Here is a 16,673-nt window from a genome sequence, read left to right on the forward strand (position 1 = left end):
GGGGGTGGAGGAAGAAGAGGGAAGGATGTAGGGGGGTTATAATTGTATATAATATAATTTTGCATATTTTTGGGCAGAAATAAAAATTTTTTTAATTACTAATATCTTTGTTTGCTACATACCATGGACTGTGCCACATAATATTTAACATCGGATTTTGTTTTGTTCTTCATTTCCTTGATTGCTAATGAAGTCTAATATTGTCTCACATTTTTGCTGTTGACACTTACTTTATCTGCTGTGGCAGACTTAGTGCTTGGATAGGGAGTGGTTGTGACTGCTCTAAAATGATAGTTTAAAAGAGTTCTTCGTTTCTCCTTGAAAATATGACTGCCAGTCTTGCTAAGAAAATGCTACTCTGCAGGGTCACCCTTGCGTTCTCAGCTCTGCTTGCTGCACTTCCTGGAATGCTAGAGCACACTGGCTCCTGTTTATACTCCACTCCAAGATCATGTCCGCGTGGTAACATGCCAACATTGTGACAGGTTGGAGGGACACACATGCCACAGTAGAATGTGAATACCAGACATCGTGTTGAAGAACCAAAAAAGGATCTAATAAAGGAATTTCTATAAATGTACTTTAAAAAAAAACCATATTTGCCCCCTCTAAATTGGTTTCTGAGAATATTTAGTCAAGAGATAGTGATTTTTGAGTGCCTGTCACATTAATGCACGTGTGTTACCTGTAGCAAAGAGGCACAGCCCATCACCGCTAACAGCATCCCAGGGAGTTCCTAATCTGCTGACGACCTCCACCCAGGTAAAGGCTCATGATGACTGCGCTGCAGGAAAGCTTGCGGGGAGAGCTGGAGTGAAACAGAGCTCAGAGTGTGTTCTCAGATGTAGGAAGTCACAGCCTGTACCCCCTGAGTTTGGTAACAAGTTACCAATAGTTCATTAACTATTAAGACAGATGTGGGGTGAGGAGGAGGCAGTCAACAGCCCCAGAACATGAGAGGCATCTTTTTTTTTGTTTTTTGTTTTTTGTTTTTCGAGACAGGGTTTCTCTGTGTAGCTTTGCGCCTTTCCTGGAGCTCACTTGGTAGCCCAGGCTGGCCTTGAACTCACAGAGATCTGCCTGGCTCTGCCTCCCAAGTGCTGGGATTAAAGGCGTGCGCCACCAACGCCCAGCGAGAGGCATCTTAAGAGAGTCACTTTTAGGTGTCTTGACAATGCCTACTCATGTGATCCTGTGGCTCCCATTCTGTAATTTATAACAAGGTTTAAGATTAATCAAAGCTTAGAACTTGAAGTTTAAATGGAAATAGAAATGTATGGGCCAATTTACAATTTTTCTTTCAGAATATTCTTTGTAAATTAATTTGTAAGTTGATTTTTATCTTGTTATGGTTTTAAGAATGAGAGAGGATTGTTGATATGAAAGTTGAGGCTACAAACACTTGGGGATGTGACTTATTTGATGGAGTGCTTGCTTCGCTTGCCCAAAGCTCTGGGCTCCTTCCCCAGCACCTCAGAAACCAGGCGTTACAGCAGGAGTAAGCCTGTAATTCCAGCACTAAAAAGGTCGATGCCACATAGGTTCTGGCCTTGAGTAAGCAGAGTTCACTTAGTATTTTAGCACTCTTGTTTGAGATGTTTTTAGGAAAACTTCCTATTATCTCTATACAAGTTTGGCTTGTGTCAGCTGTATTGAAGTTTCTTGACTCTGAGTCAGCAGGAAAGACAAACTAGATACCAGGGTGAGGGGATTGGTACCCATAGGTGATGTTTATATACTGTTACCATGGTATATAGTGGTTGGAGTTTGGGTTCTGAGTTTGCCTGCATGGGTGTTCCGTCTGTTTTTGCATATTAGCCAGAATGCTTAGCCTGAGTCCTTTTCCTCATCTATAAAATAAGGTTTGCAGTTGTCTCAACTTTAATTGATGGGTAGCTGACACGTAGCATGCAGGGTGTTTAGTATAATGTCTGGCCCTGGACACATTGGCTGAGGTTATCACTGAGGAATTTAGTGGTGACTCCCAGGATCCACATAGACAAGTTCCGTATTCTTGAAGTAGCCTGTGACTGCGTTAAGCAGAGAGGAGCCCTGCAGGGACTTCTCCCCATTTCAGTTAGCCGACCCTGAACCACACGGATAGGTGTAGGCTTTTGCTGGCTTTAGAAACGAGACATGTTATGTACACAAAAATGAGTTAAACAGCACATTAGTTCTTTTACTTCCCTCTGGTCATTTATGCTCGGGGAGGAGTAATTTTTAAATATATATATATATATATATATATATATATATATATATATATATATATATATATATATATATATATATATATATATAAAAACAAAACAAAACAGAAATCATTTGAGAAACTAGACGTGCAAGAGGATAGTTGAGAAGCAGCTTCATGATTAAGATAGTGGCAGTTCAGACTTCCTATGAGAATGTCAGTGATGGGGCATGCTGAGGGCGGGAGGATTCAGAATGCAGTTAAATACCAGATTTTTTGTAAATTTAGGAAATAAGAAATGTTACTTTGTTGAACTTGCAGAAGAAAATAAGTGGTGGTTCCCAGGTACTGTAGCAGGAGAAGGGACGGGAATATTAGCAGAGGATGCAGAGTTGTAGTTACACAGGAGTAAGCTCTTGTTCTCTCATACAGCACAGGGACTGTCGTTAATAAAAATATGAACAGCTAAAACTACTAATATAAAAACTGCTAAAACAGTAGTAAGTGTTAAATAGGTTCTTACCACAGAGAAATAAATACGTGAGGTGATTTGTTTTCTTTATGTTGGGGTGTGTGTGTGTGTGTGTGTGTGTATGTCTGTGTCTGTGTCTGTGTCTGTGTCTGTGTGCGTGCGTGCACGCGCATTGTATCAGGGTTTTATTACATAGTCCTGGCTGTCTTAGTTTGGGTTTCTATTACTGTGAAGAGACACAGTGACCATGGCAATTCATATAAAAGAAAACATTTCATTGTGGTGTTTGGTTTACAGTTCAGAGGTTCAGTTCATTCATCATCATGGTGGGACATGGTGGTGTGCAGGCAGACATGGTGCTGGAGAGGTAACTGAGAGTTCTACATTTTGTTCAGGCAACAGGAAGTGGTCTGAAATACTGGGCGTGGCTTAAGTATATATGAGACCTCAAAACCCACCTCTACAGTGACATACTTCCTTCAACAAGGCCACACCTACTCCAAGAAAGCCACGCCTCCTAATAGGGTCACTCCATATGACCTTATGGGAGCTGATTTCATTCCAGCTACCACAGTGGCTAACCTATAACTTGCTATGTAGACCAAGCTTGCCTTGAACCTGGAGTTATCGTCCTGCCCCTTCCTCCTGAATGGTGAGATTACAGGAATGCACCACGCTCAGCTAATTAGCCTGTTTTCATCATTCACAATGTATACATGTGCAAGTTTGTATTCTGTGTCAATTAAAAATAATTTGAAAGGAAATGTTTTTTTTCTTAGTATAATATATAAAAACAAAACTAGTTTGCTTTTAAAAATATTAAGTGTGTGAATGTTTTGCTTGCGTGTATGTGTACTATATTCCTAGTATCCATGGAAGTTAGAAGAGGGCATTGGATCCTCTATAACTGGAGTTATGGATGATTGTGAGCTACTATGTGAGTGCTGGGAATTGAACCCAGACCCTCTGAGAGAGCAACAAGTGCCATCTCTCTAGTCCTAGAAATGATTTATTTATTTTTTTAAGGTAAATATTTAAGATTTGGAGATTTACTTGGAATTGTTTAAACATTGTTTCAAATTTTAGTATTTTAAAGATTGAGCACTATGTATGATTATTACAGTAAAATACAGATACTTAGGATAAATTATAAAGTCATGACATAGTCTGTTCATAGTTTAGTTATATATGAGAACAGTTGTATAATACTTGTCCCTGTGTGCTTGTGGAGGTCCAAAGGCAACTTCTAGGCATTGGTTTTCTTCTACCTGATGGGTTCTCAGAGTTGGACTTAGGTTGTCAGGCCTGGAGTACTCTATCTGGCAGGCCATCTCACCAGCCCCATTATGTTTAGTAAGAGCTACTACTGGTTGTTATGGACTGGGAACTTTTCTATTGATGCTATATTGTTTTATTTTTTTATTATCACTAATACATGTGATGCTGTCAAGTTATGTTTTATTTAATGTTTATTGTTTCAAATAATATTAAGCAACTACTTCTTTGTATGCATTGTAACTGTCAAAACTGTATTGTATTTAAATATACAATATTATATGAGGAGCTGGGTATGGTAGTACACACCTTAATCCCCGTACACAGGAGGCAGAGGCAGGGGGAATCTCTGAATTTGAGGACAGCCAGGGCTACAAAGAGAGACCCTGTCTCAAAAAAGAAAAAAGAAAATCCTAAATATGGTATTTATTACTTGTATGGCGTAGTCAATTGCAAATTTTTCTTGATTTGGATGTGCATATGTAAATGTTAATTGCTTTTTCCAGAGTTTAAGATTTATATTAATTGGTAACTTCTTTTCTTTTTGCAGAACTATACGAGTAAATGGGTCCAGTAATTGGAATGACTCCAGATAAGAGAGCTGAGACCCCAGGAGCCGAGAAGGTTGCAGGACTAAGTCAGATTTACAAAATGGGAAGCTTGCCTGAAGTCGGGGATGCTGCGAGGCCAAAGGCCACCCTAGTGGGCAGTGACTCGGCGGATGACGAACTGACAAACTTGAACTGGCTTCATGAAAGTAGTAATCTTCTAACCAACTTCAGGCTTGGGAGTGAAGGTCTCCCAATGGTTAGCCCATTGTACGACATAGAGGGGGATGAGCTGCCGGCCTTTGGACCGTCCTGCTACCAGAACCCAGAAAAAAAGTCAGCAACTTCAAAGCCCCCATACTCCTTTAGTCTTCTCATTTATATGGCTATTGAACACTCTCCAAATAAATGTTTGCCTGTCAAAGAAATTTATAGCTGGATTCTGGACCGCTTCCCGTACTTTGCCACTGCACCCACAGGCTGGAAGAATTCTGTTCGGCATAACCTGTCCCTGAATAAGTGTTTTCAGAAAGTGGAGAGGAGCCATGGCAAGGTCAGTATTTATCAACATTGCTCTGTGTGGTGGGGGAGTGATACAGGCCCTTACGATTCGGGGGAACCACAGAAGCGAGGCCAAGTCAGATTAGTTTGAGACTAATTACATTTATCATTTGCTTTCATTTCTGATGCTGTAAAGTGTTTTAGTGTTGAGACATTTTTACTAGCATGACATTCAGTCTGCCTTGGCACCTGGATGATTCTTCCCAGTGCTCCTTCCTCACGCCATTGTCCACCACCCGCCCGACCAGGAGTTGAAACTGCTGTGATCGGCAAGCACTCCACTGGGCTGTATATCTAGACCACCAAGTCGTTTGTTTCTCCTTTTGAGGGGGTGTGTCTCATTGTAAAAGATTTTATTTGATTGTGTGTGTTTCTGGTTTGGGCACGAGTACAGTGTCTTCAGAAGTCACAATAGGATGTTGGGTTCTCCAGAGCTAGAATTAAAGGCGTCTGTGAACTGCCTAATGGGGGGCTAGGAACTGAACCTGGGTTCTCTGGAGGGGCCATGCATGCTTTTAACCTTGGTTCCATCTCTCTAGTCCCATGGGGTGGATTCCCCCTAATTTTACAACTAGATCAGTATATATCCTATTTATTCAGTATAAAAATCGACCTCATAATGAAACTGTAGCTCATTTACATTAAAGAATATGACGGGAGTTATTTTTAGTTTGCTTTTTTTCTGTTCTATGTTTTTAAATTTGCTTTTTAAATGGTGCTTTAAAAAATAAGTTTCCTCCCAGCACTTGGGAGGCAGAGGCAGGTAGATCTCTGAGTTCTAGGCCAGCCTGGTCTACAAAGCGAGTTCCAGGACAGACTCCAAAGCTACACAGAGAAACCCTGTCTCAAAAGAAACAAACAAACAATAATAATAATAATAATAATAATAATAATAATAAGTTTTCTGTAGCTATAGAAGTTATATAAAGGCAATAGTATATTCTGTCTGAGTGAGAAATGCAGGCAGGCAGGCAGAGTGGAAAGGTACAATGGATGTGAAGGTTAGTGAATGTCATAATCAGTTACTTAGGCTTCAGTTCTGAGGTTTTCCTTCATTTCATTTGTGATATGTACGTTGTTTTCCTAAACATGTCTCCATTCCCTGTCAAAGGAGGATCACACTTAGTACTGCACATGGACATAGTTTCAATAAAGATGCAGGTTTGAACAGTCTAACACCTGCCTCATGACTCTGCTGACCTGGTTAGACATTGTGTTGTAAGGTAAGACTAGCTTGAGAAATTCATTTTCCTTGATTTACAGAATACGTAATACCATGTTCAGACTTGCCTGGATTCGTTTTCTTTACCATTAGCTTTTTAAACCTGTTTTAAAAACTGTTTTCACTGTCGTCTTTTTAGTTTAGTGTTTTCTTGGGTAATCTTATCCATTCCCAGTGCTTCACTTAGCATCTGGTTGCTCATGACTCAAGTTTGTCTCCTAAAGCCAGACTTAATTTACAGCTAATTGTTTAATCTAGAGTTACGTTGACATTTATGTAAGTTGAACTTTATGCCTCCCTCTTCTAGGATCCAAGATTCTAAGTTTGATGTTTTTCTTTATGATGCCTACTTACTTGGACATAAAATTTGAAAGGGGTTTATACATTAGCCTGCTGAAGTCTCTTACTTCATAACCAGGAAAATGAGACCCAGCTAGGTAAAGTCATTTGACCATTGCCTGCAAAAATCAAGTTAGAATCTAGGAAATAAATGACCTATAAATTCTCAAGGATCCTAGTTTAGATCTTCATTTCTCATCAATTGAAATGCACATATATATGTGTATGTGTGTGTGTATATATATATGTGTGTGTGTGTGTGTGTGTGTGTAAATGGTAATAATAGCTTTAGAAATTTATTTTTCCTTGATTTGCATAATACCATGTTCATACTTGCCTGGATTCTTTTTCTTTTTTTTTTTTAAGATTTATTTATTTATTATGTATACAGTGTTCTGTCTGCACATATCCCTGCAAGCCGGAAGAGGGCATCAGATCTCATTACAGATGGTTGTGAGCCACCATGTGGTTGCTGGGAATTGAACTCAGGACCTTTGGAAGAACAAGCAAGTGCTCTTAACCTCTGAGCCATCTCTCCAGCCCTGGATTCTTTTTCTTTACAATTACCTTTTGGGGGCGGGGGGCAGGCAGTATTTCAAGACAGGCTTTCTCTGCGTAGCCCTGGCTATCCTAGAACTCGCTCTGTAGACCAGGCTGGCCTTGAATTCAGAGACCCACTGCTTCTGCCTCCCAGTGCTGGGATTAAAGGCGTGTGCCACCACTGTCTGGCAACCATTGACTTTTTAAACCTTTTTTTTTTTTAAACTTTTTTTTCATTGTTGTCTTATTAGTTTAGTGTTTTGGGTCATCTTTTATTTATATATATGTATATTGTATATATATATATATATATATATATATACACACACACACACACACACACACATACATACATAATACACACACACACACACACACACACATACATACATACATAATACACACACACACACACACACACAGGAGTTGGCGTGGGTAATTTGAATCAGATGTTCCAAGAGCCAGATATGTAAACTCATGAAGTTAGCTCACAGTAGCCTCATGTCACTTCAGGTGGTTGAGGGAATTCTAAATTGTAAAACGGTGAGTTACGGACATTAAAGAACTCCAGGGCTGGGGAGATTGCTGAGCCATTGAGAACATGTGTGCTCTTCTAGAGGAGCAGAGTTTGGTTCCCAGCACCTGGCAGGGCAGGCAGCTCACAACCACCAGTAACTCCAGCTCCAGGAGATCTGATGCGCTCTTCTAGCCTGGGCAAGCACACACAGGTGGCATAGCCACCACACATACATACATACATACATACATACATACATACATACATAGTCAATCTTTGAATAAAAAACATTCCTTAGAATAGTTTTTAGGGTTCTCTCAATCTGATCTCTGTTTTTGATGCTGTTTAAAAATTTACTCCATGAACTACTGCTACACACACACACACACACACACACACACACACACACACCACACTAGCTATTCCAGTGTGCGGTCTTTATCCTATCCCATCTAGAGTGCATTTTCCTAGTCTCCGTGGAGAAACCACTTCCTCAGAGCTCAGTTCGGAAGCTCCCCCATAGGCACTTGCTGCTTGGTATATCTATTCCGGGTTCCTGTAACCTTTCCTTTATTGTTTCTATAGTTAGATATTGAAGGGACCGGTAATCGGCCCAAGACCAAGTTCTCAGCACAAAGGGATTTATTTGCCCCAGAGGGACAAAGGGCGGGGATAAGAGACAAAGACAGGAGATATAGAGGATGAGGGAGAAGAGGAAGGGAATAAGGGAGAGGGGGCGGGGTATTTGTCCTGGAGGGACAAAGGACTGACTCTCGATAGAGAGGAGACAGACATGGCACATAGGCAAATGGCAGTTTATAAAGGTACAAGGCGAACCCCCGTGTTAGGATGAGCTGTTTAATTTTGATTGGACAGGTTAATTGGGGCAGCCCAAAGGGGCTTTTGATTGTTGGGCTTCAGTACTTTGATAGATGGACCTTGGTGGTCAGTCTCAGGAGGAGGAAGCGCTGGCCAGTTTAGGGATGTAATCTAATGGTTTTAGCACAGCAGAGGGAATGGGAGAAGGGCAAGGCCTGCCAGAGCCCTGTTTGCCATGCGCGGGCTGGCTAGAGTGCCTTTGCGTATTACAGCTATGTACAAGTTTTTATTCCCACCAGAGTGGGTATAAACTCTCTTATATAGTTATCTCCTACTTATCCCTTGCCTCATAGTGATTGGTAACAGGGGCCGTGATTCAACCAACCTTTCAGCCAAAGGTGAGTGGTTCAAAAGGTAGGCAAAGATCCTCAGGCTCTTGTTCCCTGAAGTTAGAGAGGGGAGAAGAGATTAAGGTGTGTGTGGAGGGGTGGAGGGAGTATTCTGCAGCCTTTTAAAAAGTTCAGTAGTTCCCATTTTAATGCATAATTTATTTTACCTTATTTAATGGTGCTTAGGCATCTGAGTTTAGGTTTTTCCAAAAACACTACTACAGTGAAAGTTTTTAGTCATATATATATATATATATATATATATATATATATATATATATAATTTTATATATTTATTTATATATATATCTTATTTATATAAGATTTATTTATTATGTATACAGTGTTCTGTCTGCATGTATGCCTGCAGGCCAGAAGAGGGCACCAGATCTCATTATGGATGGTTGTGAGCCACCATGTGGTTGCTGGGAATTGAACTCAGGACCTCTAGAAGAGCAGCCAGGGCTCTTAACCACCAAGCCATCTCTCCAGCCCCCTATTTATATTTTTTACTTGTTTGATTTTTATACAGTGAGCTCACTCACCCTCCCCTCCCTTCCTCCTTCCTTCTCTCCCTTCTTTCTCTCCCTTCCTTCCTGGAGATAGGGTTTCATGTCGCACGTCTGGGCTCAGACTCACTGTGTTTATTGAGGAGATTCCAGTTTCAGAGGTTGAATCCATAACCATCATGGTAGGGGATGACAGCGGACAGGCCTGTGTGGTGCTGAGGTAGTAGCTGGGAGCCTGCATGGTAAGACACAAGCATGAGGCAGAGAGAGAGAGAAGGAGCTGAGAATGGCGTGGACTTCTGAAACCTCAGAACCCACCCCAAAGACACCCGTCCTCCAACAAAGCCACATACATCTCCTAATCCTTCCCAAACAGTTTCACAGCTGGGGACCATGTATTTAAAGATACCAGCTTGTGGGGGCTGTTCTCATTCAAATCACCACAATGGCCTGGAAGTCATTAAAGATTTCCTTCTTTTTTTGAAACAGTGTTTCAAAATTTAAATCATGGCTGACCTCAGATTGACTATGTAGACCACGATGGCCTAGAACTCACAGAGATGCCTTTCAGCCTATTTTATTTTGTGTGTGTGTCAGTGAGTGAATGTGTGCTCTGTGTACATGTAGGAGTCTGCAGGGGCCAGAAGGCATTTAATGCCTAGAACTGGAGTTAAAGTGGCTCTAAGCCACCATGCAGATGCTGGAAAGTGAACCTAGGTCCGTCCTCTGCAAGAGCAGCCAGTGCTCTTAACCTGAGCCAGCTCTCCAGTTCCAGGCCTGGTCTCTTGATCTTGATCTGCCTGCTGCCTGTTTGCTTAAATGCTAGTATTTCACACCTGCCTATCTAGCAATTGCACTGTTCAGAGAAAGGAATAAGGAGGCGAGAGCTAGGGAATGGGAAAGGATATTGTTTCAGTTTCAGGTAGAATTTGAGAAAGAGAAATACCTGTCCATGAAGAATGAGGTAGAAATTGTACCACAGGAGCAAAACTTAGCAAGCTATTACAAGTAAGGGTAAGAGAAGAAGCTGTGAGTACACCACCAACGTCCCACTGGGTGAAGCAGTGATTTTTATTTGAGTTACTTAATAAGAATGTGTGAGGGGTTACTTACAGGAGCAGAAATGAGTCAGAGACAGCTGCATCACCCAAGCCCATCCCAGCACAGGTGACCGCTCACAAAGGTGGAAGCCTGGAGCCCACTGCACAGCCTGCAGGCAGCTCAGCAGATCCGGGTGTCCTTTCCAGGTGGCTCAGTGGTCCCCCCCTCCTCAGGCAGCTCAGTGGTCCCCCCCTCCTCAGGCAGCTCAGCAGATCCGGGTGTCCTTTCCAGGTGGCTCAGTGGTCCCCACCTCCTCAGGCAGCTCCTCCTCAGGCAGCTCAGTGGTCCCCACCTCCTCAGGCAGCTCAGTGGTTCCCACCTCCTCAGGAAAGCTCAGTGGTCTCTGCTGCTTTCATGGACTTGGTTGGTTTCTGCAAGGTCTTTGTAGCTTGTCATGTGTGGGGAGAGTGACTCTCAGAATTATGTTTACTCTGGGAAAGAGGAGCCTAGTAAATCTGTATCTTTCAAGGACTTCCTGAAGCTGTTTTGAGTTGTTTCCTTTCTTTCTGTCTTGAGTTCCCCTGCAGGATGGAATGTTTCAACCCCAGAGGAAACCGCTTGATGTTGATGAAAACTACAACACTGTGCTTGATAGTTTGAGACTTAGGAGAGTTATTCCTTTCAGGGGCAGAGGAAAGTGCTTATGGATTTATTGATTTATTTGCTTGGGGGCAGGTCTTAATGTAGCTCAGGCTGGCTTCCAGTGGAACTTGATAGGCAGCTAAAGATGACCTTGAACTCCCGGTGTCCCGCCACCACCTCAAGTGTTAGGATTGCAGTTGGCACCCCACAGCTAGGTTTTGTTTTGTCTTGTGTAAATGTATGAACCTTTTGAGTGGGTGTCTCAGAATGTATTTTCCTTTGCCCCTGTTGAATTTGGTGCCTGAATGGATGGAATTTAGAGATGAGGTTTCTCCCCACAGGAGGAAGGCAAGGTCTGTCTACCTTCTGTCCCCTTTGAATTATCCACACCACTTCAGAAAAAGGGTCTAAGGCCTTTTTTCCAGGTCTGGGGATCAGACTTAATGGCCATTGCATATGCATGGCAGGCGTCCACCACTGAGTTACGTTCCCAGCCAACATCCAATACTGTTTTTCTGAATTTTTGTGGAATGTAAGTGAACATTATGACTGTGATTTTTAGTCTATAAATACAGACTTAAATTTTTGCTAGTCTAGTTACAGTTTTAATGTTTTGTAATTTGGTGATTCTACATATATATGAAGGTATTAGACAAGACAGAACTTTTAAAATGTATAAGACAAGAACATAACATTTCAGACATAGTAATATTGTGTCTTCTCTGAATTTGTTATTTAAACTTTTATTAAGATGAATCTTTGCAGTTTAGCCCTTAATATATTCCTTTCTACAAAACCTTCAGTGGTTTTTCTACCAATCTTAAGTTTTAAAATTCATGATAATAAATGAGAGAATGCTTATTTTCTGTTTCCCAGTCTATTTCTTATCAGCAAGTTTCATTTTAGAATAGTATTTCTAACACTTTTATCATTTATGGTTATCACTAACCAGAGTTTAAGTGAGAGTTAGTTAAAAATTCTTTTTTCAGACTCGGAATATAGATGAGCAAATACATAGTTTATCTCTTGTTACTGGTGGCTCAGGAACAGACCAGTGGAAGGAAATGCTGCCATGGCAACATAAGCCAGACTGTTATTTGAAACTGTACTGAAACTGCAAGTTCTCAGTTTTTACAGTGTGCTGTTTCAAAGAAATAGCTTTTTCTACTGTGATAAAAAAAAAAACAAAACTTTCAGACTTCCTCCTATAGAATTTTAAACAAGACTTAAACCAGTTTGTAGGAGATATCTCTGGAATACCAAAATAGAACATGGGTAGTTATTGATAGACTTGTCTTGGTCAAAGTATGAAAAATTACTTGTATATATGAAACCTAATTGGAAAAAAAGATGTGTGTTGACAGTTTTATTTCCCAATTGTCAAAACATATCATTTTGTCTAAATGACTGAACAAAGATCCAAATTAGTTTTTATCACTTAATCTAAAAATACATTTGCAAATTTTAGCATTTCTTGGAAAAACTTGTCAGTTGCTTGAATTTTTTCTGTTATGTGTGTGTGTGTGTGTGTGTGTGTGTGTGTGTGTGTGTGTGTGTAAGTGTGTAAGTAAATTATATAGTGCTGGGGCTAGGACAAAACTCACTATGTAGACCAGGCTAGCCTGGAACTTGAGACAGTCCTCTTGCCCTTGCCTAGTCCTAATGCTTTCTGTGGTGCCTTGCCACTGAATGCAAGAGATGTCTCAGCCCATTCCTCCCTGTGTGGCTGTTAAAAGTCTTGCTCAGTTTTCCTTTATCTGCACGTCTGTCTCATTTGCCAGGGTGTTTAAAACTGGTTTGTTCTCAGTGGATGGCTTTTCCACAGATAAAAAGCTCTCCCCCCAAGTTAGTTTATCCCTTACTGCTTATCACCTAAACATTTACTTTTGTTCTTACTGGTTTGTTGTTGTTGTTTTGGGTTTTTTGAAACAAAGTCTCTCAGTGTAACCTTGACTGTCCTGGAACTCACTCTGTAGACCAGACAGGCCTTGAACTCACAGAGATCCTGCCTCTCTGCCTCCTGAGTGCTGGGATTAAATGCATGCACCACCACTGCCCAGCTCTATTGTTGGTATTATTAACCCCCTTCAACTAGCATTCCATAAACACCCCATGTCAATTTCAAAATAGCCAGTTAATGTTCATTTATTTTGAACTGTGTCACTTGGATATGAATTACTTTATTTGAATCTCATTGCAACTCACTTGGATCTTTTATTTTATGGTAAATTGTGAAGTGTCCAACTCCACATTGAATGATTTGTCCAGTTTCATATGATCAGGCAGTAAGTAGTAATGAAGAACTTGGGTTTTAAGATTTCTTTTTAATTACATATCATGTGTCTAAGTCTGTGTGAGTATGTATCCTTGTGTGTGAGTATCAACAGAGGTCAAAGAGGGCAGCAAATCCCCAGAACCACAGTTGTGTGGTGTGAGCCCTCTGGTATGGGTGCTGGGAATCAAACCTGAGTCTTCTGCAAGTGCAGTACAGTATAGTATTAGCTGCTGAACCATCCCTCCAGCCTCAGATCTTAGTTTTTAAACTTGTGGAACAATATTTTTTCATCATGCCATTTTATAAAAATGAAACAGGATTCAAAGATAAAAGATCTCAATGGTAGACTAATATTGCCTTGACAAAGAATTTAGGAAATGGAAGCAATGTGGAGATAATTGCATTAAGCTTTACATCATGCAAGATATTATACATGGAAGTATTGGGAAAGGAAATAAGTAAATTTAATTGTTTTTCAAAGAATTATTAATGTAGTTGTAAAGTTTGATTTTTTTTTTTTGTTGTTGTTGTTGGTAATATAAAAAGCATAGAATCAGTGAGATGGCTTAGAAGGAGAGGACTGTTTCCTGCAAGTTTTCCTCCATCCCACACTCATGGCTTGTCTCTCTCTCATAAATAAATAAGTTTAAGCATTATATAAGCCTGGGTGTAGATGAGTTTGAACCTCTCTCATCGTGTGGTTAGAACAAGTTCTATGTATTTCGTGGTGACTCAATCAGTCGTGTATAGCAGGCTCACTTCCACTTTGGGGGGCGGGGCGTTGGGGAAGCAGGTGTGGGTTTTACAGCAGATCAGCGTCTAGCAGCAGGCACAAGCCTTCACTTCAGCCTTGGCATGTACTCAAAGGTGGGAGGGCTTTCCCCATATACTTACTCAGAGCAATCTGATAAATTGTGATACATAAAAATTCCAGGCTATTCTTGCACACTTTTTTCTAGGTTAATGGAAAAGGTTCCTTATGGTGTGTTGATCCAGAATATAAGCCCAACCTTATGCAGGCCTTGAAGAAGCAACCTTTTTCCTCTCCACAAAGGTAAGGGCCCTCTGTGTGATTTAGATTTATTTTGTGAGATGGAAAAAGCAAAATTGTAGGGCCTTGTTTTATTTGTGTGTTTATTTAATTGTATAGAGAAGTATTTACAGCTAACATTAACCTAAGGGATTTTCCTCTTGGTTACTTTCCTTCTTTCTAGAAAATAAAATGTTGTGAGATATTTAATTACACTGTGTAAAGATAGGTCACTGTGATTGATTTAATAAAGAACTAAGGCAAGTAACTAGGCAAGAGATAGGACTTCCAGAAGAGAGTGCTCTGAGAAGAAGAAGGGAGTCTCCAGCCTGGTGCTGCAGAGGAAGCAAAACATGCAGAAGAGAGGTCAAAGCCGCAGAGCCACATGGCAGCACGTAGATAAATAGAAATGGGCTAATTTAAGTTATAAGATCTGGTTAGAAACAAGCCTAAGCTAAGGCCGAGCTTTTATAATTAATAAGTCTCTGTGTCATGAATTGGGAGCCGACGAGTGGACCGAGAAAGACTCAGTACACATTGTACCCAATGTGGGGCAACAGATGTAACAAATATCTAAATTGTTCCATTATAATAAAAACTTGGGAATCAGAAGTTGAGATAAAGACCTGATAAGTCCAAGGACGGTGGAGAGTTGATTGGATGACCTTCTCTCCACGGTTTTCCCCAACCACCAGCTCCAGGCACCCACCCCCACCCCGGAAATCTTTTCTTCCTGTCCTCTCTAGCAAGACCTCCTCGGTCCTCCAAGAACTTTATGGCTAATATTGGTCAGTCAGTTGCTGACTCCCATTTTTTGATTCAAGGTGGCTTTGTTGGCACAGTGGAATGGCTTTAGGAACAGTTCTCCTGCAACAATAAAATGCTGGATAGTTGAATATAAATTCTCAGAAATCAAGTCAGTGCAATATATTATAAGTAAGCTAATAAGTTATATGACTTCAGTTGCAAAAAGACTAACTCATTTTAATTGTTTGCATGACTTACATAGCAAATTAAATGCATATTTAAATTTTTTAAATAAGATGATTCACAGTTTGTAATCATAACGTTTTTGATGCACCATTTAAGATTGTTCTATTGCTATGGAGAGACACCGTGACCAAGGCAGCTCTTACAAAGAAAACATTTAATTGGGGACTTGCTTTTAGTTTCCACTTGCTTTTAGTCCATTGTCATCATGGCACTGGAGCAGTAGCTGAGGTCTTTATATCCTTATCCACCCACAGGCAGCAGGCAGAGAGAGAGACTGGGCCTGGGGGGGCTTTTGAAACTTCAAAGCCCACTCCTAGTGACAGTCCTCCTTCCAACAAGCCACACTCCTGCTTTAACAAGGACAGACCTAGTCCTCCCTAAACAGTTCCAGACATTTCTCAGCTGGGGACAAAACATACCACTGCACAGCCCAGGCTAGCCTAAAGCTCGCTGTGGCCCAGGCCAGCCTTGAACTCATTGCAATCCTGTTTAGCCTTTCCAAATTCAGGAATCACTTGTTAATAAACTTTCAAATACATGCGTCGGGAGAAAATGAAATTAAAATCTCACTGCAACAAATTCAGAATTTCCCATTATAGTTCATTTGAATTTGTAAATTGTTACTAATGAAAGGTTATAGTTGAAGGTGGAAAGTTGAAATGACTGGACAATGTATCAGTCATTATAAGAGGAACCAGTAGGTAATGTATCCTTATGAAACAAAGTTTTAAAAGAAATGATTCATTGGAGCTAGGCATAAACACCTTTAATCCCAGAACTCGGGAAGCAGAGGGAGGCAGGTCTCTGTGGGTTCAAGGCCAGTCTAATCTATATGTGGTGAGACCCTAATCTTAAAAAAAAGAAAAAGAAGTTGATTTCTTCTTAGTTATTATTGGTGCTTATGAGATATTCCATTTAAATAATAATTTAGAGCTAAAGGAAATATCTTTAACGTTTACTTATGTGACTTACTTTAGCTGTGTCTTAATTAAGGATAAAGTGGGAAGATGGCACTGTCCTTTGGACGCTCCACAGATCACATTCCACTGTATCTTTATGCCTTGTATCTATGTTTGTATCTTTAGGCTTATCATAACTTAGGTATTAAAAGTGATTTTGTAGGCTTTTTTTTAAAGAGTAAATAACAGCATGGGAATTATCAATTGTTGACTTTAAAACCTTAATAAAATAAAAACATTTTGTTCCATTTTGTTGATTTCTTCTGACAAGTTTTTTGTGTAATTCTGGGGAGAAAGAATGAGGTATATGTAAAAACTGAATAGGAAATATACTTTTAATTTCATTTTAAA

The 16,673-nt window shown here is 40.4% G+C and overlaps 1 protein-coding gene, 1 long non-coding RNA gene and 1 other non-coding gene across 5 annotated transcripts in view; 2 read left to right on the forward strand and 1 right to left on the reverse strand.

Annotated features, from left to right (window-relative positions):
* Positions 1 to 16,673, forward strand: part of Foxn2 (forkhead box N2) — a 52,212-nt gene that overhangs the window by 18,989 nt on the left and 16,550 nt on the right. For all 3 annotated transcript variants that reach the window (XM_006985797.4, XM_006985798.4, XM_076559235.1), the window contains exons 2-3: positions 4,489 to 5,039; positions 14,300 to 14,394. In XM_006985797.4, the coding sequence (XP_006985859.2) occupies positions 4,503 to 5,039; positions 14,300 to 14,394 (632 nt within the window). In that variant the 5' untranslated portion in view covers positions 4,489 to 4,502. The remainder of the gene's footprint in view (positions 1 to 4,488; positions 5,040 to 14,299; positions 14,395 to 16,673) is intronic.
* Positions 453 to 554, reverse strand: LOC121825249 (small nucleolar RNA U13). Its single transcript, XR_006067375.2, has one exon. It is a non-coding gene; the product is annotated as a small nucleolar RNA U13 (small nucleolar RNA).
* On the forward strand, positions 9,203 to 12,256 carry LOC143270209 (uncharacterized). The gene is made up of 2 exons (XR_013047235.1): positions 9,203 to 10,637; positions 10,724 to 12,256. It is a non-coding gene; the product is annotated as an uncharacterized LOC143270209 (long non-coding RNA).

The sequence above is a fragment of the Peromyscus maniculatus genome, chromosome 22 (assembly GCF_049852395.1).
Source record: "Peromyscus maniculatus bairdii isolate BWxNUB_F1_BW_parent chromosome 22, HU_Pman_BW_mat_3.1, whole genome shotgun sequence".
NCBI classification, from domain to species: domain Eukaryota; kingdom Metazoa; phylum Chordata; class Mammalia; order Rodentia; family Cricetidae; genus Peromyscus; species Peromyscus maniculatus.